General features: G+C 45.3%; 1 protein-coding gene across 1 annotated transcript in view; it reads left to right on the top strand.

Moving 5' to 3' along the window:
• Positions 1–25,806, top strand: part of LOC138487311 (high affinity cGMP-specific 3',5'-cyclic phosphodiesterase 9A-like) — a 163,210-nt gene that overhangs the window by 21,426 nt on the left and 115,978 nt on the right. The window contains exons 4-5 of the mRNA XM_069613918.1: positions 658–742; positions 8,228–8,309. Of these exons, the coding sequence (XP_069470019.1) occupies positions 658–742; positions 8,228–8,309 (167 nt within the window). The remainder of the gene's footprint in view (positions 1–657; positions 743–8,227; positions 8,310–25,806) is intronic.

Raw genomic sequence — 25,806 nt, 5'->3', positions numbered from 1 at the left:
ATGTGTTGGTATATTAGCGTTTTACCGCTGAGATACCACCAGACTCATAATGAGGCCCATAGTATGTTTCTACTTCCTAAATATCCTTTTACTCCCAAATTACCAAAATAGGGAGCAAAATACTTTTACGTCAACTTCTTATCAACTGAAGCCCTGGAGTTCCGGACAGAACGTGCCATCGACCAATCTTTCATTTTTAACAAATGTATTGTGGTGAGGGATCATGGGAGTTGCAGTGCAAAACATCAAGAAAATCCCAGATCGTAGACACCTGTTCTAGAGGTTTGTTTTTCCTGATGTTAATGCTGTGTTAGTACAGCTGTACCCCGCTGTAGCCTACTCCCATCTGTATATCTGTTCTGTTGTTACCTCTGAAAAGTGCTCCGTATGCATCTGTACCGTTGCATACCTCTGTGAAGTACTCAGTAGTGCATCTGTATTGTTGTATACCTCTGTAAAGGGTTCCATTGCTTCTCCAAGCTAGGTCTTCGTTCAATAAATACAATAATAATAATAATAATAATAATAATAATAATAATAATAATAATAATAATATTTATTCTGAATTGTTACTGACACTGCCTTTTTTATTAAAAAAGAGCCAATGAAACACTTGGTGCCACTGCCATGTAAAAATTCATGTCCTGTTCTGCTCAGTTGAAGGTCTTAAGGTCGTTGAAATTGAAAAATGCAAAAATGACCTGAAGAAGCTCCGGGATGAGATGGAAATGAAGAGCTACAGGTACTGTACAATTTGTTTTCATGGGGACCAAGCTTTACCCGGGTGTAACAGTAGAGCTTAAACTGGGATCAACCACATACTTGCCAACCCTACAGATTTAGGCAGTAGGCAACTGCTTTTTAAGCAGTCCTACCGCCTACAGATTTGGGTGACAGTTCCTACTGCTTTTTACAGTGGCAAGTAATGTAGGTGACTCTAAGGCAGGCTCCAGGACAAAGCATGCAACACATTAATTAGTCTGTCTGTACAGTGGGCTGGTAGGTGATTACTTTGATTGGGCACAGACCAATCCAGTGACCTGACAGCTACGCCACTGTCCTGCACTCTTGCTGGGACAACCCTTAGGTGAACCACCAGTGAAGGCAAGTGGCAGAGCATACCACTATCACACAGCATCTGCTTATCAGACTAAGGGGGGTATCAGTCACCATGTCATTCAGTGTTCAACTTGCCATAACTATGTACTGCCTGTGCAGCTGCTACTGAGCAGTGGCTAACGTTGCCTACCAGCTCTGTGTGATTACCTTCTGTGAAGTTTGGTAATTGAATTTGGTGTTACGTTACCATTCAGAATCATACATTTTTAACATTTGAACATCTTTCCATATTGTGCTGTTTTATGGGTTGTGTGTATTTTAGAATGCTTCAATGGTGCCAACAATGTATGTTTTGTATTTTCCTGTGATGTCATTGTTATGGGAATTATTATTTTTGAAACTTCAAAAATCCTACATCTTTTTGGTCACAGAATGTTGGCAAGTATGCAACCATCTTGCAATAGTTTAAAATATGAAACCATATTTTTTATATTCTAGAAACAATTGGTAATTGGAATATCACATGCATATCTTTCTTTTATATTTGCAAAAATAAAAATGTGTGGGTTTGTTTCTGGCTTGGTGAAGTCTTGTTCCTTATACAATTCCACACCGTTTCACCAATCTGTACCAAATTTTGCTTTGTTACCTGTTAGGCCCCTCCGAACATTACTGGCTACATTTGAACACCTCACCCCTTTCCCCGGATTCCCGCAAAACCAAACATTTGTTTGTGGGTTTGTGGCTTGGCGAAGCGTTGTTCATTATACAATTCCATGATGTTTCACCAATCTGCACCAAATTTTGCATAGTTACCTGTTAGGACCCTCCGAACATTACTGGCTGCATGACGTTTGGACACTCCCGCCACTTTCCCCAGATTTCAGCACCTTCACATATGAGACGGTTGCCTGAAATCGGCGAAACAGCAATATGGTCGTAGACGGACTGGTCCTCAAACCTAGAATGCATGGTTTCTGGGACATTTGCACCTCAACAAACTGCACCATGCCAGGCTGTGGCAACAGGTGGGGAAAGAGCACAGTAGGCCCCAGTATGCAGATCAACTTTTGCCTCCCCACACACCTCGTCCGGGGTATGTCAGCCAGCCACACGCACCCATTTTCAGTGCAGTTTACTTCAGAGTGCAAAGCACACCAAGCGATAAGGGAATTGGAACAATGACCTACAGGATCATTGATTTTCAACAGTTGATGAGAATGTTGTCATGTCTGTCCACAGAACCGTTTCAGAGAACGGGTACATTTTGCTTGTTTGAAATATTTTGGTCATTGGAATGAAATGAATGTCAATTGGCCTTGTGTCTTCGTTGAACCCTACTGACAATGCACACATAAAATGAGGGGCACTAATTGATGGGTGAAGACTATGGTGTGTAGGTTTAGGTGGTCCAATGGCAGAATCAAAAATTGACGGCAAGCTTTCAATCAGGCATAACCAATGGGAATTCTTCAGGTGAGTTTTACATCCCTTTATATCTCACCCGATCTTTGCCATTACAGAAAGAAAAAACAAGTATGAGTCTGAACCCCGTAAGACGAGTCTACTTGGTGCCTGGTTACAATCCTGCTACACAGGACCAGAAGACACCCCAAACTTGTTTCAGCTGCAATGGCTGTCACGAGGGATGTGTAGCTAGGCACCCTAAACAGAGCAAACTTGAGTATTGGTATTCACATAGCAAGATTACTTTGCACAGTTGCATAGCCAGGTGGGACCTGATTTCATCCCTCCATGACACAGTATTAAACTTGTAGTTTATTCACACCCGGGGAAGGGCACTCAGCTAAACAGATGGCTGGAAACGTGGACGAGAACTGCTAGTGTGCTGCTCACGTTTTACCAGCCACCCTAGACCTTTCCCCTGGTGCAGCCATTCTTTCTAGGTGCCTCTGCACCTCGGCCCCTCAGCCAGCCCCTTTACCCATTTTAATCCCACAAACCCACTTTCCACCACGCCATCACTGCATCCCCAATCTCATGCACATCACCCCACCTCAGTTATATGTTAGGAGTCAGAGCTCTGCAGCTCGTTCACATTGGGCCGCCACCGTAGAAATGGAAAATGGTTACTTTTATATTTGTTATGGCAGTGGGCAATTTGATTTTGTTCTCTTTACAGGCAATTGGGCTTGTGCAATATGTGTGGGGTCCATCTCCCATAACAGAAAAACTAAAATCGATGTACACCCGGGACGGAGACCCGAGGTGAGAATGGCCACCCCCCCTTGTTGGGGGCACACCAGGGCCTGTTTAGGCTTCGACTGCCGGCCATTAACGCCCTTGGTACGCCGCTAGCATGGGAGTGATAACTATATTTTAGTATAATATAGAATGCAAAGTGAAACATAAGTGATTTATATTTTCAGAATACATCTCTAGTCAGCTAGTTATGACCTAAGAATGAGAGGATTATCATACAATCGGTTTTCTACCATCACGTTTTCTGAGACTCATTCGTTCACTGCTTTCCCCGATCAAAGGTACCTGTACCAAACATACAGCTTATTCCTGCCCTTGAACCTCATGCAAGGGCCACCTCTAGTCCTCACTCAAGCACCATCCCCTTCCTAGTCCCATTCTTGCTTGAAACCAATGCTGCCCTTAGTCCCATCCTCACTAGAGGCCCATTTTGATAACAAAACCCATCCTTCGACTGAAGTCTATTCCTTCCCTGAGCCCCATCCCTGTCCCAAAGCGCATCCCTGCAAAGAGCCCCATTTTGTTCCATTGCCCATCCATCATGCCGAGGCCCACATCTGCTCTGATTTCCATCCCCACCCAAATGCCCATACCAATCCATGGCCTAAACCCGACTCAAGGCCCATCCCTGTCCTGAGAGCCACTGCCACTCCAAGACATTCCCTATCCCACCTCTGAGGCCAATGACAGCACAAAAGGACACCACTGCCAGGAAGGACACTCCATCCATAGTAACAATCTGTTTCCTGGGTGGTAGGTTTCTTATTTTACTTTAAAATCACCGTCTCTGCGATGAAGCACAACCCTGCGTTGAGGCCCACCTCCACCGTGAGGTTTCTTCCCCACCCAGGGCCCACACCTGCACCTCACTCTAACTGGGATGGTATGTACAATGCTGGTACATCTAGAACTTTCCCTATTTTGCATTTAAATGTTGTCCCATTCTGATCTTGCCACTCTAATATTGTCCTTAAAAGCTACCATTCGGGCTGATGAAGCTTTACCTGCCTGCTCTTGAAAAAAACAGCTCCATCCAGTTCCTTTACGTATAATTCTTACTCATTGTCGTAGGGTAAATTTCCTTAACAATGTTATTCGAACAACGTAACCTGGACCCTAAAGTTCCTAATCATGTTCTGTCCATTACTAGTTTGCCTTAGCTGTCTCCGATGTGATCTTATACACTCATTTCAATGGGGTTTTTGGACCCTGTGTCTGCACTGAAGCGATCACTCTCCGGGTGTGGATGACATTCCCTCGGCTTCTGATGATGACGATACCTGCTTACTTGTGAAACTAGATCTCACAGCCACCTTTGATACAGTGGGTGCCAGCGAACGTCTTTATATTTTATCTGTCCACATTTGCTTGAGGGGACTTCCCGTCAAGTGGCTCAGATCTTCCAACATGCCCGCATTGTATGGGATGCCACAGGGTTATATTTTTGCACTGTTATTATGGCTTTCACCCCGCTGTGGGGGCAGACATGGCTGGTAATGGCCCGGCATCCCGAGTTTAGATAAGTCTGAGCGAAGCGAGGGCCTCGGCGAGGGATGTGAGCCATTACTGGCATGTCTGCCACCCACAGTGGAGCTGAAAGCCATTTACACCCTGGGGTTTATTCGGGGTGCAAATGTTTTTTTATTTACTCTGGAAATTTGCTGCCCGGGCGATGCCAATCTCCAGAGGAAAAGTCCCTTTTCCATTTCTATGGTGACGGCCGGAGCGGTAGGTGGGGAAGGAGGAGGTGGGGAAGAAGTTTGGTTTGGTTTGGGAGGCTGTGGGGTGGCTTTCATGCAGCCTGCCCACATAATAAAAATAAAAATAAATGGTGGCCCCCGGGGAAGGGCCTTGGATGGCTGAAACAGTGGGCAGAGAATGTGCATTCTCATCCGCTGTTCCAGCCACCCGATTGGCTAATGGCACTTCCCCGGGTGCAAAAATGTAATCTGTACATGGAGGTATTGGGTGATGTGGCGCCTGGATGTGGCGTCTCTGTTCATCACTACTCAGATGAAAACGAGCACCACCTGAAGATGACATCTGAAGAGGATGTCCATTGTCTGGGGAGTTGCATCTTGTTGATTGAATCCTGCATGTCTGCTGCAAGTTGTACATTTAACACCTTGAAGGCTAAATGCCCTCAGGTCTCCTCAGTGGGCATGGATGAGGTGGTGGACTCTAAGCTTCCTACTCTTGTGAAAACTAATGTTTTCCCAACTTTGGTTTTGACTGCTCATTCCTATGGGGTCCATCAAAGAATATGTTGCTAAATAGCACCAGAGGGCCTGATATCAGTTGGCGCTCGGAGGCCTGCTGACCTGGATAGTGCTTCAGGCTGTGGAGCCTTTGCATATGGACTGCTGAAACGCCATTCTGACAGGGGCACACCGTGGCCTCTGAAATCTGTTTGTCATTCTGAAGCCCGGTTGATAGGGTGGCCATAAAAATGTGATCATATCGCCCATCCTAGCCAGTGTGCATTGTCTTCATTTTGAAACCAGAATCCAGTTTAAACTGGGATGTCTTGCATATAAAGCTATTGCCATTCCACTCCCTCCTCAACTGGCCTCCGTGGTCAAGTTCTGTGGGGGCATTTGTGAATCGCAAACCAAATCATCTTGATATACCAAGAACAAAAAAAAAGGCTCTTACAATCAAATAGTTTCTTGCGCTGTCGGAGGCTTGTTTGAATTTTCTCCCAGTCCAGCGTCGTCCAGCACCCTGATGGCGAATATAGCTGGTGAGCTCCCTGGCACTGTTCCCTATGGCTGTGATGATGAGAGTGTTGCCTTTTCAGTATATTGACATTGGGCCTCATTCCGAGTGGGGCATAAAGGGATACCGGGCACCGTGAAGGACATCGGTGCCGGTAATCTCTTTGCGTCCTACTACGAGTTCCCTTATGACGGGACCCGCTAAGGGAAATCAGAGCCAATAACGGTACCTCAAATTGCGGTACCGTTATTAGCTACTTCCCCCTTCCCATTGAGCCCTATGTGGGCTCAAATGGGAATGGGGAATGGTTTGGTGAATGGGGACTTACCGGTCCCGCCAAGGTCGGACTGGACCGGTAAGTCCCCATCTCACCAAACCAGACACAGTACCGGTATGGGAGGTAGTCATGGCGCAAATAGGAATGAGGCCCATTGTCAGTGAGTTGCACGGATTGGTTGACAGTTGAATTTATTTAGTATTATTGCCCCTTTTGACTAATCATTTTTCTTGTATATTGCATTGTAGTTTATTTTTACTTAATCTCTAGGTTTGGTGCTCTGTGTTCCTCTGGCACGTAATTAAATAACTAAAATTAGCAGATGAAGATCGTTATTGATCTCCACTCACCAAATTAGCATGTTCAGGATGCAGTAAAAAAAACAACAGGTATTGAACGTATTCCAAACATTCTGACTGCAAAAGCAGACAGGCAAACAACAATGCAATTTCGCTAGGGGACCATTTTTTAATGTTGCAACATCTGATTTAACTCACTGAATAGAAAATTCGAAAACATGGGAGAAAAACGTTTGCTTTCTTATAGAGAAACTGTTTACCTTTGCATGACACTTAATGCCTGATCATGTTAACCCACCTCCACTTTAAACAAGTATGCAATTAAAACGCTTAATTTATGAAGACAACTTTGCTATGTAAATACAACTTAAAATCATATTTAATTTACTAAATCAGGTTGTCTTTTTATTTTATTCACTATTAAAATAATCTTTTTTACTTCACCACAAAACTCCAAAACATGTATTGCTACTACCACCATGTGCTAACAGCCTGGGAGACCTTGGGAGGGGTCATTATCATTTGGGATAGTGACTCTTCCTCAAAGTATGGTCCTCAGCTTTGCACCGGCCATAACTTGGGGGCGGGCCCTTGTGCTGTGAGAATGACCCCTCTCAAGGTCTATAAGGCTATATTAACTAAACAATAACAATTCCCACTAAATTGCTTGACTCTCTTTGCTTTGGCCATATAAAGAATTTGATATGTCAAAAGTACATTCGCCCGGGAAAGACAGATTTTCATTAGTCAATCTGTCTTTCCCGGGCGCAATGATCTAATCACCATCTGCACCGCCGCCATTAAAATAGAAAAGGGACTATGTCCCTTTTTTGATGACAGTGGCCATTTTGGAATGTGTTTCTTATAGCCTTTTGTTTGCATATTTTCCCGCGATGGGAGATGGGCTCGGCTGAGCTGATCTCCCGTCAGACAAAGAAAAAAAGAAAACTATCCGCACACTAGTAAAGGATCCCAAGGTGCGAATACCTTTCAACCTCCAGTGGGGGGTGGACATGTGCTTTAACAGCCCACAGCCTGAGCTGAGGCTTTCACTTTGCTTGGGCCTACCAAAGCTCGGAACTTGCGGGCCGTTGAAGCCAATGTCGCATCCCCGCCGAGGTGTTAAAATATTATAAGGATATTAAAACGCCTCAGAGTTCTATGGGCCTCATCAAGAGTTTGGTGATATCTCAGCTGTAAATCCACTGAGATACCACCAACATGAATTACCATTATCGCCACTTGTCCGGTGGAATTACCGTTGGATTGCAAGTGCTGGTAGGTGGTGTTAGTCCCCATTAATAGAGTCCATAAGACTCCATGGGGATTTTGATAGAATTACGCCGATTTTACAATATTTTTGGCAGCAATGTGGCGGGTTTACCTCCTCTCCAACGAACTCATAGTTGGGCAGTGCAGTGATGTGGCGGAAACAGAATTACTGCCACATTACCACAGATTTTTACCACACTGCCCGACTTGTAATGAGGCCGTATTACTTTATTAAGATCCTGCCCTGACTCCAAAACCGTGTGACATTTTTACATCCTTACAATGTACTGTTAGGGGTACATTCGTCTATATATAATAATACATATTTAAAAATTACGAAGCCATTTATTTGAGTTTTCCAAACTGTGTTTTTCTCTAGATTGAACTGCCCATGTAAACACTACTATGCAGATGAAGGCAAGAAATCTACCCCAAGGCGAGATATACCAACTTATCCTAAGGTAATTTTAGTCTCTATGGCACATGAATAGTTTTGGCTCATAGATTGGGATTTAGCACCACCTAGTTACGAAACTATTGATATGCAGATTAGAGGGAGGGATATGGGGGAAGATGGAATTCGATCATAAAGCTTTAAAGCCAGTGTTAATATTACCAATGGAGCAGTGAGACATATATAACTGTGCCATGTATTAGCTCTGAAAGTAATACATCTGTCTAAGACATGGGAATTACTTGTTGCAGTAGAATAAAAAACCAGCATTTGCAAAGGCTTTCGGGTAACTGTGAAATGACAATGTGGTGTATGTATTTGTGTGTGTAACAGATGGTGAATTGTAAACGTTTGTGCTTCAGTGCCATCATGTGTCTGATGTTTATTCTTGTTGTGAATGTCTGACTACACAAGCTGTACATACCACAGTTTAAATATAGTTAAAAAAAATGCTTCTTGCATATTAAAGAGGATCATTATATACATAATTCTACATAATCCAAGCTACTATGTGTTGCATGTAAAAACCATTCTGGTTACAATTGTGTGAGTACCTAACAATCAATGTCAATTAGGGTGAATTATGTTACCTCACAGCTGAAAAATCCACAGACTCATCATAACCTTCTACAAATGCACTTTCCCTTTCATTTTCTTTCAACACACTAGGGATACAGTTGTGACTGAGCGGACATGGTGGCCCCAGTGCTTCTCTCTAAGCCCCTAGTTCAGGCCCACTGACCTGGTGACAAAACTGTTGCGCAGGTCTCTGGGTTTTACAGTATCCCACCCTTCTTTCTTGGCTTGCATTGGGTCATTCTTGGCAGGTGTCAAGATCATGCTTTGGTTCATCTGAACATTATACTATGAGGAAATCTGGTCTCTTATCCTTAGACATTTCATCATGAATTGGCCAAATACAAAGCTGATCAGATCCTGAGACTAAAAGAGTCTTGGTTTAACATCAGTGTGATTTGTAATGTCACTTTGGAAGCACTCGGGGGCTTTAGTTACAAATGTAGGCCTCGCCACCACTGTATGACCTTTCTCAGGCTTCCTTCTTCCTCTCTGTTAGGAAAGATTTCCCTTCCATTTGCGAACCCCCTAAACCTTTTGCTTTTGTTTGGCTTACCTAACCTGACTTTTTCCAGTGGAGCACAGCCTTCAGCTGCACCCCTCTGGGCTTTCGCTCATTTGTTATGGGGAAACTGAGACGTCCTTCAGACTGTCAGTACTGGGAAACTATGTTTCCCATAGTCTTCGACTATGTTGCCATTATCTTATTATCTATGTGCCAAGTACATTACAGTACCGTGCATGGGGGTCCTTTTGTTTTATGGCCCTACCCACCCTCTACGGATGTTTTGGTGTTTTGGTGTTTGTACAACTGTGCCTAGGAGGAACTGGTGGAAGCAGTTTACTTTTAAAGTATTTTAACTTCGTTTTTATGGACCATACCACGTTTACCTCGTTTGGCCAAAGTCTGTGGGCAGTGCCGAAAATGGCTGTGCCACAAAGTCTTTTGTTCTGTCCTTAGGCCATTTCATCCCTTTGCCTTCCCCCAGGTCGAGAGACCCGGCTATTTGTTATTTGGGCATGCAGCCTCCTGCAAAAACGTCTCCTGCATGTCACGTGTGCTAGTGCCCGGGAAGAGGGTTGGGACTGTTTGGTCCGAATCCACACTACTGGTGCCATTATGTCTGGTTGTCTTGAATGACTGGAAACACTGTGGGCCACGATTGGCCCATGCCTGGCATCCGTGCAAGAAAGCAGATCCTCCATGGCTATCTGAGAATTGTGCGCGAAACAAATCTTCGATAAGAGAAGGGGCTATGCATCCATTCCAGATTGATATACATAGGTTCACACTGAACTTCATAAGGAACCAAATATCCTTAATGACAGAGCAGACTTGAGGAAACTCTGGTGACGTGCTAGGAATGTTTGGCACCCTAACCCTGGTGTTGTCCCATTGGACCCCTGCATTTTCATCAAACCAAGAAGGCCTGAAAGGGTGCTCTGCCCCTTTGGAGTGGTGGGAAAAACCACTCTCGGCACCTCCTACTTACCCTCGCAAAGACCCTCTTCGGAAGTGTGTCATCCAGTGAACAGTCCAGCTCAAACCCATGGTATTTTACAGGAACACCGCTGTCCTGAGTTCAGACTCGAGACTTTGGAATCGATAGCTTGTGGTCCTGGGCCCTCTCCCACCAAATCTCGATATCCTAGCTCATCTGGGTCATGATTTATGAGAGTCCACCACACCACAAGCATTTGCGGTCCCTGTATCGCCCTGCTGTGGTGACCATCGCTGAAAGTGCCTGCAGATCTACCATTGCCGTGTCTTGAGATGTGCTGCACTGGAACTATCCTTCTCCTTTCTTCGAGAGCTGAGTAAAGGCTACTGTCCGGCCAAGGACGATCGTCCCGTCCCGCAGCCAGTGAAAGCCGGAGAATCCTGAAACTGAAGGGTGAACACCTCCGAGCAAAGTGGGTTAGACTGCCAAAGTTTGGCCCAGACTGTGTCGAGCGTCGGTGAGTACTTTCATCACTTACTGGTGGCCCCCTAGCATATCCACCCCTTTTTATACACAAGAGTCACTTAAAAGATACTGTCCTTGTCTGGGATAGCCTGCGCTCCCCAGCTATTCCCAAACTCTGTAAGTAGCACCCTATCCGCAAAGGTAGACCCTCCTCTAGGAATATGAACTTATTCTTCATCGCCTCAAGCCCCTTCCTGAGCAGCTACAGCCCCCTGAAGAGAACCCGCTTTTTGTTTTACGGACTGCCTCAACTGAGATATGTGCCAAACTAACCCCTTTCTGTTGCAGGTTATGTTTATTTCCACCCCCATCATAAGCCTTAGGCTAATCTCATTATTGTATATATTTTACATAGTGAATAAGCGTGTGTTGCAATTGTTTTCTTGATAATTGTGGTTTAATCGTGATTTTGTTATAAAGGCCTATGATACGTTTATTTTTCATATACACTTGCCTAAGAGTAATTTGTGGTTTGTTACTGTGTGAGCTCATTGTGGACTTCCGGTTCACTCGCACCCCTCCTGCGATTTAGTCTTGACCGCCTGCCAAGATACCATAGATTTTTCCGGTTTGTCCAGAAGGTTCCCCAGTTCCAGTAAACTAGGGTGGCCTCCTAAACATGTGCCCACCAGGTCAAAGTTTAGAAATCCATCTTAACACTCTCCCTCTTTTCATTTTGCACCATCTAGCCTCTGCTCTCTCCTCTACCACCTTCCCCCTACTCTGATCCCTCTCTCCTCTTGCTACCCTCCACTCCTCCATGTTCTTTCTTACTTCCCATTTTGTCCTTACTTCTATTGTCTTTCCCCTTCATTCCCTTTTCTTTGCCCCCTTCTTCTCTTCCCCATTGTCTATTATTTTTCAATGTTCTGCCTCACTTCAACTCTCTCTCATCCTCTTCTTCCTTTCTTCTGGCCTCACCTATTCTCTCTCTGCCTCCTTTCTCATTCCTGAACTTCCCCTTCTCACTTTCTTTTCTACAACTCTGTAGCACTCTGTCACATTCTCTATTTCCTTCTCCCTAGCCAATCACATTTTAAATGCTCCTCCTCTCCTTCTCCAACCCTTCTCCCCTTTTTCTCCACTTAACTGCGATTCTTTACACCACCCACCTTTGTTCCTGGGTAGCTGAGTCATGTAGCAGAAGCTCATGTCTATGGTTTCTCTTGGTATATGAATTTTGAATTTTGAAGCATGTATAAAGTGCTGAGTCACCTGGCAAAATAAAATGATTCTGGGCACAGAAGACAACACAAAACACTTAATATCCAGAGTACGTTCACCAGCAAAGATCTAACTTTTACTCTGCTACAAGACAATATGACTTTATTTAAATAGGAATGTTTTGAAGGATTTTCAAATCTGGGTTAGATCTGTCATGTTGCGAAGATACCAAGGTAGGGTATTCCACAGTCTACGACCACAGACCGAGAACCGGCAATCTCCGCTGGAGGAACAAGAGGGTGGTACCACAAGCAACAGAACGTCTGATGACCGAAGAGGTCGACTTGGAAGGTACCAAATCAATTTGTCAGCAAGATACGAGGACGCAAGGTTGTGAAGGCATCTACAAACTAAACATAAAATCCTGAAGTTAATTCTTTCCTTCCATGGGAGCCAGGGTAGAGCTCTGCAGAGGGCTGACATAGCTGCTGTTCTAGGAACTTTAAAGATAAGCCGAACTGAGGCATTTTGTGCTCTCTGGAGTTTAGTCAGTTGATTCTGCTGACTGCCAGCAAGCAGATTATTGGCAGCGAATCGCTCAGTGAGACTCTCACTGAGCTTGGAGACGCCTGGTGGTGTGGTGAATACTGCGTCAGAAGTTAAATCTCTGATATCCAATGGTTTTGTTTGTATAGATTTTTCAATCAACCTGTTGTGGTCGAAGAAATGATGGTATTCACATTCATTTAGATTTTCAATTGATCAACTTTGTTTTAATTCAACCTTCATCAGCAGAGGCCCATAGCCGATGCATTTCGGACACTCTGTTCTTCATCAATGCGGACTCTAAAACATATTAACAGATGAGAGGTTAATAAACCTCGATTACGCCTGATCCCAATATCAAGTGTCACAAACAAAACAAATTAACATCTTACAAAAACATACCTGTCAATTACAAATCCTGTCTATGAGAATTTCGAAAATCCACTTTTATTACATCCTCCAATTTATCTTGGTTAATCAAGCATCTTGGCATGCATGCTGCATACTGCAAACAAAACAAAACAAAATAACGGTTCCATGCTGACAACCTCTGTACATATTATTAATTCATTTGACAGCTAATTACGGGAGGTGAGTCCAATAGCTTAGTCTTTGGCCAGCAGATTGTTACCTTAGTCCAGACAGGAGTTGACAAGGCTTCCACTACAATAGTGTGATTTTTTTTGCGGTATAAAGTGGAGCGCAAGATGCAAAAGGCGCAGCAAGTAGAAAACCGACTGCACCTTGATACCAACCTGATTTTCAGCCCAGAGGTTTGCTTGCCAAATACAGCCCAGGTTTTTGCATTTTTGATGCATAAAGACTCAAACCCATAAAGCTGGGAGGGGAAGATAGCTTTGAAGCATCAATGTTTCGGTCCAAACAGGGCCACTTCCATTTGCTTTGCATTCAGCTGCAGCCAGTTGAGGGACATGCAGAGATTAACTTCCTTCAAGCAGAGATCAATTGTCTGTAATGAATCCTCACTATTGTCAACTGTCCAAGAAATCTGAGTATCGACTGCATATGAATGACTTAAATTGAATTTCCTAAAAATGTTCAATAAGGTTTTCATATAAGATTTAAAAGGAGAAGCGAGAGTGAGGAGCCCTGGGGAGGACCACAGCTCAATGGGAGAGTGTCCGATAGATACCCTACACATTTAACTTGTTGATCTCGGTTGGACAAATAGTTGAACCATAGAAAGGCTTGCTCCAGACTCCCCCCTATTGTCTTTAGGCTCGAGAGTAAAATGCTGTGGTCTACTGTATCAAAAGCTGTCAAAAGGTAGAGCATTATTAGGAGGGAGAGCGCCATCTTGTCTGACCAATCAAGAAGCTTGTCCCACGCTGCCTGCAGTGCCGTTTCTGTACCATGCTTCTGGTAGAAGCCTGATTGGGAAGTGTCCAGGAGAGAGTGTTTCTCCACATGATCCTGGAGCTGCTTCGTCACTATTTTCTCCAGTATCTTTCCTGGCCAAGCAAAGCCCATATATGCAGGTGATATGACACATCTTTACACCGGTGTAACATTTCACAGTTCTGTCCAGGCAGCCCTGGCGGAGGTCACCAACCACACTCTTCAAAACCCCTACTGGGATGTTGATTTACTTCCATGGGACTGACTAGTATTCCCGTAATTCCAAGCTCAGGATGGATTTGTGATCCGTACATGGATGGTCCACTCTCCTTTCTAGGTCCCACACTTGCTCGTTTTTCAAATGGGGCTTCAGACTTTACAGTGCGTGACTGGAATATCCTCTGGTTTCTGGTGGTCTGGGGCAGGTGAATGCGACTGCCCTACTGTACTTTCGAGGTTGGGGGGCAGCAAATTGCAATACCAATTCTGACACCATGTGTTACAGCCGAGGGAGCAATAGATGAACGACAACGATCTATACATTCACTTATTTTGTATGAACACATCTATTTTATATAAACACATCAGGGATTTGGTTTTGACTGATCCCACAGGGCGGGTTTAGGGTAACCCAAATCTGGTAGGCTATATTTAGGACTGTTGTCCTCAGTTCTTCACCCCTCCCCCCTCCCCCAGGTCCAAGCCAACTGTTACATAAAGTCTCTGGATTTTATAGTGCCCTGCACTTTTTTCTTGGATTTTATTGTCTCTTTCTTGGTTGTTGCTGAAGTAATTAGTATCGCACATTAGCCCACATCAACTCTCTGCTCATGTATCCATGCTTGGTGCCATTTGGCCTTGCATGGGGTCAGGCTTCAGGCAAATACACAGCTGATCAGACACTAGGTTTCTCAGAGCTTCCCTCATGGAGGTGATTAGCAGGGTTGCTTTTGGGGCCCTTGAGGGCTTTCACTATAACCTTACACCCCTCAACCACTGTATGATGTTTCTGAGGATCACTCCTCTCTCTCTCTCTCTCTCTCTTTCTCTCTCTCTCTCTCTCTCCCTCTCTCTTTTTCTCCTTGACCTCCTCTCCTCTGCTCTCCCTACTCCACCTGTTCTCCCATCCTCCAGTGTAGCCCGTGGCCCCAGGGGGCCCAGCTAGTTGGGCCAAATGCTGGCCCTCTGAGGGAATACCCAGGAAAGAAAGACACAGACAGCAGTGTAATAATAAAAGGCTTTATTTAAGTGTAGTGTGTGTTTTATTTATGTATGTGTTTTGGAAGAATCCATCCAGCCCACCATGGGGCTGAATGGAATGTTGAAAGTAAAGTAAAAGACAGGACAATAGAAAAGAACTCCCCTGCCCGAGAATAAGCGGGCAGGGGAGAGAAAGAATCCAGGAGGATTTAAACATAAAGACAGTTGAAATGGACAGTTAAAGAAAAAGACTTACCTGGCCAACGGGGCCCATCCTTGAATAATATAAATATCGCTGGCTGCATGGCGATGTCGGGTGGGCCCCCCAGCCAACAGGGCCCACCCTAAATATTATATAATACCGCAGGTCGCAGCGGTGAGTGTGGGCGATACACAGGTGCATAGGGGGCCACCCTGGAAAATACAAGAATGCAGGATGTGCGGTGGCCCCATGTGGTGGTCAGGGCCACCCTGGAAGAAAAGGAGGGGGCCAGGCCTCACCTGTCATCTGTGGGGCATGGCCCAGTTCAGCCAGTGCCATCAGGAGCATCCCTGCACATTGGACCGACCTAAAAGTACTGTGAAGGGGTGGCTGCCTGCAGCAGTCACCCTATTGTTATAAGTGTGTTATGTTGTGTATATGTTGTGATTCAATGTATATATGTGTGAGTAGTTATGTGTATATGGGATTAATGTTATGGTTGGTAAATGTTAAGTAGGGTAACTGCTCAGTAAGGATAGATAGGATATTATGTAGATGGCCATGGGTATCAATTGGGGGTAGAGGGGAGGCACCCTGGTGTGAGGTGGTAGCATAGGTTGGCTGCCTGCCCAAGGCCACCTTACAAGATGGGACCATCCACTTCGGCGATCCTCTGGACTCACTCTCCATGTGGTACCTGAATGTAGGGGATGAGTTGGGGCAAGCTCATTCTTAGGGTCCCAAGGAAGAGTGTGCTGACATAGTTGGTCTCCGCTTAGATGGAGCTCACGCCAGGGGAATCCTAGGGTCTAATAAGGGTATGTTTAATAAAGTGGGACCCCGTTAGGGTCTCTATAAAAATTCACTCTGGTGTCTGTGTCCGTTAAATATCAAGGAACTCAGGGTGTGACCCATCCCCTGTATTAAACCTCTTTATTTGCAGGTTGCTCAGCGCCCCACCAGAGCAGCTGGTCTGGGATGGTGGGGTGGTGTCAGTGAGTCAGTTCCTGGCGAAAGAAAAATCAGGGCTACACCAGTCTCTCTCCTTCTCATAATTTCTGCCTTTATTTTCCACTTTTCCTCTGTTACCTCTTCCTCTTTCTCCTACTTTGCTCTGCTGTCTCACCTTTTCATCCTCACCTCCTCTTCTCTACTCTCTTTGCTTCTTCCCTTTGCCTCGCCATTCTCTCTTCACCTCCCTTCCTCCGACTTTCTCTTTACCACCTCCTTACCATTTAGCATGCTCCCTCTCGTGCCTTACCTTCTCATCTTTTCTCTTTCACTCTCCTCACTCCACATCGTTGCCCCTCCGCCATGTTCTCTCTCCTGTTCTCATTCTCAAACCCTCTCTCTTCTCTCTCAACCACATCGATGCTTTGTCATGTTCTCTCCCCCCCGCCCTCTTCTCCACAGCTTCTCCTTTGCTCTCTCTGCCTTCCACCTCCTTGGTGCTGATACACGTCTTTTCTTCTTCTACACTCCTTCGCCTTCTCTCTTTCTCTAGTCCACCCTCGTCATTCCACCATCCTCAATTTCCTCTTCTCTGCTCCTTCTATTTTCCTTCCTTCTCGCTGCTCTCCATTTCTCCTTCATTGCTACTCCATGGGCCTCATTACGACCCGGGCGGTAAGGGATTACCGGTACCGGTAAGGGCACTGGTGCCAGTAATCCCTTACCGCCCAATTCCTAGGTCCCTTTGCGGGTAGGACGGGACCCGCAAAGGGACCTTGGAGGTAATTACGGTACCGCAATTTGCGGTACTGTAATTACCGCCTTCCCCATTTCCAACGAGCCCTATGGGGGCAAAAATGAGAATGGGGAAGGGCCAATGGTGAATGGGGAATTACCGCCCTGCCAACCTTGGAATGGGGCGGTAATTCTGCCATTCACCATGGCGGAATCGGTAAGGTACCGGCATCAACCATGGTGCTAATAGCGCCATGGTTGACGCCTGGGTCGTAATGAGGCCCCATCTCTTCTTCTTCTCTTTTTCCACTTTCTCGCCACTCTGCCATTTCCCATTTTCTCTCTCTCCTCCACAGCTTCTCCACCCATTCTCCTTATTCTGCTTACCTCACCACCCCCTCGCCTCTTCACCATGCTCTGCTCTTCATGATCCGGCATTGTTCTTACCACCATTCCACCTGCTCCGCTTTCCTCTACCTTACACCCAGACTACCAGTTGGCAGATCTCCACTTAAATAGCTCTGCAGGTAGGGGGCCGGCCAGGTCATTGTGTGATATATGTGATGCATGCATGTTTGTGGATGGTCTCAGACCTGTGCAAACTACCAACTCTCCATGTGTGGTGGTAGACTAACCCATGGCTCCGATGCTCGAGGGTACTTTGATATTCCAATTGGCTTCAGCAGTAATTCTTGAAGGTCGCCTGGTAGGATTCTTGATTTCTCTGCATGGCACAACTTGCAGCTTCTGAATAGTCGTGGACCCCACAAAAAGGTTTGAGCAAGACCCACAATGGTCTGTTAACAGTGCTTGTGCATTCCTCCCTGCATATCATTTGGGTTTTACTCGTACCACTGCATGCCTTGGAACTAACTGTGCCAGTGGGTCTGCAAGCGCCTTACTCACACTTTAGGACATCTACAAGATGGGGTGGAAGTTGAAACAGAAATGAATGGCCAGCTTTCTACAAGAATCCCTAGCCCAGTAATGAGCCAGTTTGTTCACAGACTAGCTACAGTGGCCTTGTACATACTGTGTAAGAATGCCTACAGAGCAATTACATAAGTCTTATCTAGTTTGCTAAAGCTTCTCTGCCATATGTGTACTGTTTCAGGTAGCTCTGTTTGCAGCTGTTTTTGGCCTTTGCTTACGTTTGCGTAGACCAGGTTTACAACTAAGGTTCTTTGTGCCCAGTAATCAGTGTTCCATATCAGCAATGCCATTAAGAAGGGGAGATACGGGGGTAGAGGTATGACGAAGGAATAAGCTGCCCTGTTATTTGAGGATTGTGGATAGGCAAAGGAGGACATTGTCATGAGTGGTATGGTACATGGAAGTGGGCCTTGCAGGAGTGAGAAAAGGGCCTTCTTTGGGAATCCCCAGATTGGGACACTGATCATCCTATCTTTAAGCTGCTCGAGCCCTTCACACATCAGCTTGTGTGCGCCAGCCATGCAGAACACCCCTTTCTTCAGATCACTTTTGGTTTATTCTGTTGTGCCTGGGTAAGGAACTGACAGAGCGAATGGTTAGACTGCACTGGCATCAGCTGGCTCTGACATAGCCCGCCCGCGGGCTCCTCTTGCAGAGGCCATCCTCTGGGATTGTGCCCACCAATGAAATCCACAGCGGTGCTGTTTACACGCTTCGGTGCACATTGCTCTTGAGCATGGATGTGGCTCTTTTGACTTCATGCACTTCTGAGATGGAAGTAGGAGGAGATGGTACAACTCATGCAACTAATCCTGTGCAGCCCCATCTACCTTAAAGGAGTACAATTGCAAAAGAAGATTGAGTCTGGGGTCCAAGTGTCTTAAATGGATGGATTGCTTTTTTGGCCTATTCTCCAACATTGTTGGGCAGTTCTAGTCACGTTAAGAATATTTTGCTCATTCTCCCAAAGGGATAGGTCCCACCTCTAACCACGAGCAGCAGTCCATTTCTGATTATATACAAACATGAAATATCGAATTCCTACTTTGAAAACTGTAACGCAATCTCCATATAAAACCATGACGAAAAAGTCTTGAATATTCCCTAACCTACTTTCAAAGCTCTGGGCTGGGTTTATGAAAGTCAGAACTTGAACGATAAGTTCAGAAATTCAGTGGGAATTTGAGGCGGACAGAACGATCACCAAGTCCGGAATATCAATAGCAGAGCAACTTCAGGCAAGGCAAAGCCTCATTACACACAGATCATGTGCAAAACACTCATTGCATGCTCCACACCATGATAACTTTTCATGTTTCACCATGCTGTCCATTGGCCATGGCAGAACCACCCCTTAAGATAAGAGGAATACATGTTGAATATGCTGCATTCCACTTTGGGGAAATAAAGTAGAATCTTGCTTCATGCCTTTCTCACTCCACCCATGCCTTGTGCAACCATATAACGTTGAGTTTTATTTGATTTGTGCAAATAAAGTTTTTAACTGGTTTGCATCCTACCACTCGGCCAGTGCTAAGCAGTCCAGATGGGGAACGTTAGGTCAGACTGCCCCCAGTCACCTATGGAGTCCCCCTAGGCTCAATACTGTCTCCAATGATCCTAAGATTTATGTGAAGCCACTGGGATCACTTGTCAATGACCCTGACATCTCACTATACCATTATGTAGAAGATAACCAAATATATCTAAAGGTCAGTGGTACACCAGACATCTGAGGACCCAGGAATTGCCTTGTTTCCATAATAGCCTCGATGACAAGCACATACGTGAAGCTCAATCCCACATAGATGGAATTCATCATAGATGGTCTCCCATCTAAGCAGGAGACCATTCAAGGGAGGCTGAACAACATGCACCTTGATGACGTCACACCTCAGAATTTGTAGCCTGGGTGTGATGAAGAAATTGCCCATGTAAGTGTGTATGCTCATCTCAAGCAGTGTTTCAATAACCACAGTGTTAAAAAGAAATCTTTATTACAAAAATAATATCCTGAAAACATCATCGAAGAGTTCAAACTAAATTTGGACAGGGACGATGATGAGCTTCTCAATCAACGTTAAAACAAAGAAATGTTTCATCCACAGACAACAATAAAATAATGTCATGGCTTGTCTGCCAAGAAGATAGAGGAAATTGAAAGCCTGCCAAAAGTATGGTCTCAATATCATAATTTAGGGGTGCATTGTTTAGGAGTAAATCACGGGTCTCTGACATGAGGGCAGCCTTCTGTTTGCAAGTTTGAATCCCGTGGTAAAGACGGTAAACGGTGTGTTAAATCGAGTACCATGAAATAGGGTAAAAAGAACACTCTCTTTCGCCCAAAGGACACGATCCAATGATGAAAACACTGGGCCGGACATAAACGGGGAGCAGTTCAAGATCTCCTTGTATGCCGACGATGTGATGATTTCCATCATCAATTGCCAGAGCTCACTACCCGCCGTTCTAACAGAATTGGAGGCGTGTGAACAAGTATCGGGATTCCAGGTGAACTACTCCAAATCAGAGGTACTGGGTGTCAATCTGGGTGCCCCCCTCATACCCACCCTTCAAGCACTTTGCCCACTGACATGGAGCACCGATTAATCAGGTTACCTAGGGATACGCCTCAGAGCAGACTCAAAACGGCTGTATGCAGCCAACTTTCCCACCTTCGTCAAGGAGCAGGAGAACGACCTGCAACGCTGGTACAGCCAAGAAGTCTCCCTGCTGGGGCGGGTCACAGCATGCAAAATGAATCTCCTCCCCAGATTGCTGTACCTGTGCTCTGCTCTCCCAGTTTCTCCCTTGAAACAAGCCCTGCAACAGCTACAGAAGAAGCTTGTGAAATTTGTTTGGAAAGGGCACAGTGCTAGAATACCAATGAAAGTCATGACAAGAGCAGCTAAATGGGGTGGCCTAGGTCTGCCCAACTTCACAAACGATTTATTTGCAGTCTAACTGGTGAGCACTCCCTACTACACATCCCGGGGGCCCTCCGGAGCCTTGGACCACGGATGCTATCATCTACCAAAGCAACTCTCAAGCTCTCAAGGCATGGGCATGGGCCCGGCGAAGGAAGAAGCTGCCCAAGGGCTTGGGCCCGCTCTCCCCGGTCATCTGGAATCCTGACTTCTCTCCAGGAATGGACGCAACAAACTGATGGACCGCAGGGGGTCTCCGCTCCCTCTCGCAACTCTACGAGGGCAACAGTCCGCTCAGCTTCGAAGAATACAAAGGCCGCCTCCAGTTGATGGAGAGGAAGAGATTCACATATGCCCAACTGTGCCACCAGATCTCACAACCGGCGGTTCGTCAAGGGGCGGCCCGGGACATGCACCCCCTTGAACATGCGCTGGAGGAAGACGCCCAAAGGGGGCAGATCACTAAGCTGTATCGCCTCCTTCAGGAGGATATATTATAGGTCAGACCTCCGTACATGGCAGGATGGGAAGCAGACCTAGGACACGCCATCGAGGACCAGACGTGGGTGGAAATATGGACGAGGATCAACTCAACCTCCAGATGTGTTACGAACAAAGTAAGCGCCCTCAAGCTTCTCCATTACTGGTACCTCTCCCCAGTCCGCCTACACCATTGCAACACATCTATAGACCTGAGCTGCTGGAGCGTGGTGGCGAAAGGGGATCCTTCTTCCATATGTGGTGGGGTTGCCCAACGGTGCAGTCCTTCTGGAGGGGATCATACAAATCATTGAGGACATTACCCAACGCAAACTGATGATGGACCCAGAAGTGATCCTCCTGGGTGTAGCGAGCCCGGACTGCTACCCTAAAACAGGATGCTCCGCTAAACTGCTGACGCAGTTAATACTAGCATCCAAGATCATAGTGGCTCATAAATGGAAAATGCAACAGGGCTCCATACTGCCCCTCTGGTGGATAAAAGTCTGGGAAATACTAGTGTTGGAGAAGGTCAAGGCAGCGAGAGAGGGGGCCCTCTATCGCTTCACTGACTGTTGGGCTCCAGTGCTGGACTTCCACAGCAGATTCCCAGCAATGACTTTCCAACCGCACCTGGAGACAAAATTTTTAGGGCCCTGGAGCCTCGATGGATACCCAGACCATTAGAGCATCACAGACAGGGGGGAGATCACGATGGGGGCCGCCCTGTGGGGGAGTGAACACATTTCAAGTATGTCGCTAATGATGGGATATGTTTCAATGTGGACAACCTGCTTGTTATGCTGGAACCGAAATAAATAAAGTTGTTAAAAAAAAAAGAACACCTCTTATTACAGCACTAAGAAGCAGAAGGAATCTACCTGAAAGCACTGAATAAGAAGACAAATTATTGTTATACCTTTTCACACATGTAACCAAATATGAAGTCTCAATCAATATATAGAGCTAGGATAAATCTCCATTTCTTAAGGTGGAAAACGAAGAATAACAGAGTTTCTCATACAGTTATATGATAATGATGAGATCAGCCAAGAACACTGGTCCATTGTTTTAAGCTATTATCATTAGGGACATTCCATCCCATATTACAATTCTATGAGAAAAAAAATAAACACTTGAACGTTTACGCTGTAAATGTGAATTTATTGCGATTCTCAATCTTGAAGTATGATTTCAATTATCATATATTATTTCTATCAATAGCCAAACCCCCATTAGTTTATTTACTCATACAATTGAAGTTAAGCCATCTAAATTCTTGAAAATGTAAATTCTAAGCCTGAGTGATTGTGTATCCAATGCCAAATTAAAATCCCAAAATCCGGTGGAGGAATTACCAGGATTCTTTGTGTGCAAACATACTCAGTCTGTATCCTAGTCATTGACGAAAGAAATCTGACATTAAACTCATCACATTAATGTGCTCCTTTCAAGGGATATTAGATTCCAAATAGAATGAATGATATTGCAAATTCTGTCACACAACCACCAACCTCTTCCAGAACAAAATGCCATTAATAGAACTTCTAAGTACTGCACAGAAAACAATACAATTACCCACAATTCAATACAAGTTATGACATAGGAACTTTACCTGTGGTCATCAAACAGTACAATCATTTAGCAGAACAATATTTTATTTTGTTAGTTAATAGGGATGTAACTAAAATATATTTGTGCCAACTGGAAGAATGCAGCTGATAGAACACACACGTTCCTACATTTTTATTGGTCGAATTAATACTGCAAGGGATAGAATTTTACCACCAGCAGCAAACATAGCATACTTACATTTCAAGGTTAAGAATGCCGCCATTGTAGCACTGACAATGCCATCATTACATGGGGACCTTGTTAGGAACTGGGGGACTTTTTAGCAGCAATACCACAGACAGTAAATACCACCTCCACCAGCCGTTTTTCTTAAGTTTGTCCTATTCAGAGTTTAAGACTAGGGCAGTGATATTTCTGGGAATACCTCTTGTAGCATTTCAGAACTACCATATTTGATATGATATATGATATGACATGGCATTGATAACTCATCTGTACACAAGTATTTCTAGGCACAACAAGACAAGGAGGGGGAAACAGAAGGAGGACAAAACAACGATCTTATTAGGCCTTGTGACATTCAGATCACGCAAGTGCAGGGAAGGGGGAGGGGATAGGAATTTGACAGCAATAGTAACCTCTTTGGTAATCTTTAAACATTTTGTACATGGGTGAGTACAGTAGTTGTTCATACCACTGCTGTACATTCTTTTAATACGGAAAAGGGTCACTACTTAAGCAGTAATACCGAGCCGGGGGCGCATTACAGAGTCAGGTAAAGCCCCGGGCCCATTGTTAAAGGCCAGAGAGTAGCAAGGCCCTTAATGAAGGCCCCGGGGCATTAACTGACGCGGTAATGCCCCCCGGCGAGGGGATTAGTGCTATTAGTACATTGGCCCATTAGACCGGGGTACTAATAGTTGTTTTTTTGGTTTGCAAGACTCTCTGGTGTTTCCCAACCGAAACAAAAAAAACGGAATGGAATGGAATGGAAAACGAAGTCTGTTTTCCCTTTCCATTGGGGCCATTGAAAAAAGTAAAAAAAGTGGCCACCATGGAAAGGGAGAAAGAACTACAAGTAGTCCCTGCTACCTTTCCAGGCCGGCCATTAAACAAATAGGAAAAATGAAAACACGGGAAATGGCCACCATGGAAAGGACAGAATGGACTACAGATAGTCCCTTCTCTCCGTTCCATGGCGATGAGACGCAGATCCGGAGCGGACGCGCTGGGAACAGAATTGTTCCCAGCCCGTCCACTCCTGAAGAGGGACCAAAAGAAGGCAAGTGGGGTGGGTGCGGGTAGGGAGGGGAAATCTGTGGATTGGGGAGGGGAAGGAAGCATTTACCTCATTCCTCTGCGGGGGAAGATGTCAGCCTGCAGCCCCGAGGAGGCTCAGTGCGGCAGGATTACTGTCTGGTAATCCCCCCCGTTCTGAGCCTCCTCATTGGCTGGGAGGCCGGCACCCTCTGCCTGATACTAATGAACCTTTATTAATTACATGGGAAGTGGTGCAGCGCATCAGAGGTGCGTACCTTTTCACCCCGTTACCATGGACCAATCTAAAAAAATGAATTTAAAGTATTCAAAGGACAATATCCTGTACAATGAAAAGGGCAGAATTATTTTTCGGGGCCAATTTGAAGTTTGTACCTCAACACCTCAGGTGGTAAAAATGGGCAATTTTTCTAGTGGAAAATTCTGCCTTATTTACTCAGAGAGTTGGCCACAGCAGTGTGTACTTAGAATACCACCTCAAGTAACTATGCCTACCTTCCAGCCATAAATTGGGAGAATTGTAAAACCTGTATAGTATATCTGACAAATACCAGCTTGATTTACCATTACACCCCAACACAGACTGATCCGCGCAGTGTTTAGTGGCTATGCACAACAATTGTTTCACATTGTTTGACAAGGTCACAACTGACTTTATTCTGCACTGTAATTTCCAGCACGAATTGCCAAACGCTATTTTAGCAACCACCAGAGTGGAATTTACAGCCTGGTGGTATTTTCAACTCCTGCAATGGGTGGTATTTTATTTCAGGTGGTAATAACTAATTCCTGTACCACTGGTGGCATGTTTGCCCTTGGTTTTGTCTCTAACAAGGGTTTTTAAATGTGTTTGAGCGTATTTCACTAAATAAATGGTGTACAGCCTTATTGATTTAGAATGTACTAAATGATGCAGATGACTAGAAGGTATTTCTAGTGTTTTGCATTGCCTCTGATGTATTTTGCTTTGGGAGATAGGTCCAGCATTGTAAGTGTTGCAGTGTGAACTTTAGGTATTGTACGAAATTACTGAATATAAAAGTCCAACCCCACCAAAAGGCCTAAAGCACACACCACGAAAAGTACTAACTACCAAAAGATCGAACATTTCGTGGTCTTTGTTTAAGTGTTTCGGCGGGGTCGGACGTGGGGCTGAGGGCGTGTCCCCCGCAACACCCCGCGCACCATTCTATACAGTATAGTAAGTGGGGTGTTGCGGGGGACACACCCGCAGCACACCTGAGAAAAAAAAAATGGTGGCTGCAGGGTTGTCCCCTGCAACACCCCGCTCACTATACTTTATAGTATAGTGAGCAGGGGTTGCGGGGGAAACCCCTGCAGCTGCCCGAAAAGAAAAGGACCCTGCAGCGCTGGTTCCTGATCACAGAAGTGAAAGGGAACTGGTGCTGCAGGGACACAGCGTGTCTTCAAAGGTAAGTAGGGTGGGGGTATGTTGGGGTGTGGGTGGGGGTGTGTTGTGGGTGTGTTGTGGGTGTGGGTTTGTAGGGGTTTTTAATGTATGTTCGCATGGGAAATGTACAAACCTTTTGTGGTTCGTACATTTCTCATGCAAACTTTTCTGTCTCTGACTTTTCCGCAACGGAAAAATCA

This window comes from Ambystoma mexicanum, chromosome 9 (genome assembly GCF_040938575.1).
Source record: "Ambystoma mexicanum isolate Mex_15411 chromosome 9, UKY_AmexF1_1, whole genome shotgun sequence".
Taxonomy (NCBI): domain Eukaryota; kingdom Metazoa; phylum Chordata; class Amphibia; order Caudata; family Ambystomatidae; genus Ambystoma; species Ambystoma mexicanum.
This window is presented reverse-complemented; position numbering and strand designations above follow the sequence as displayed.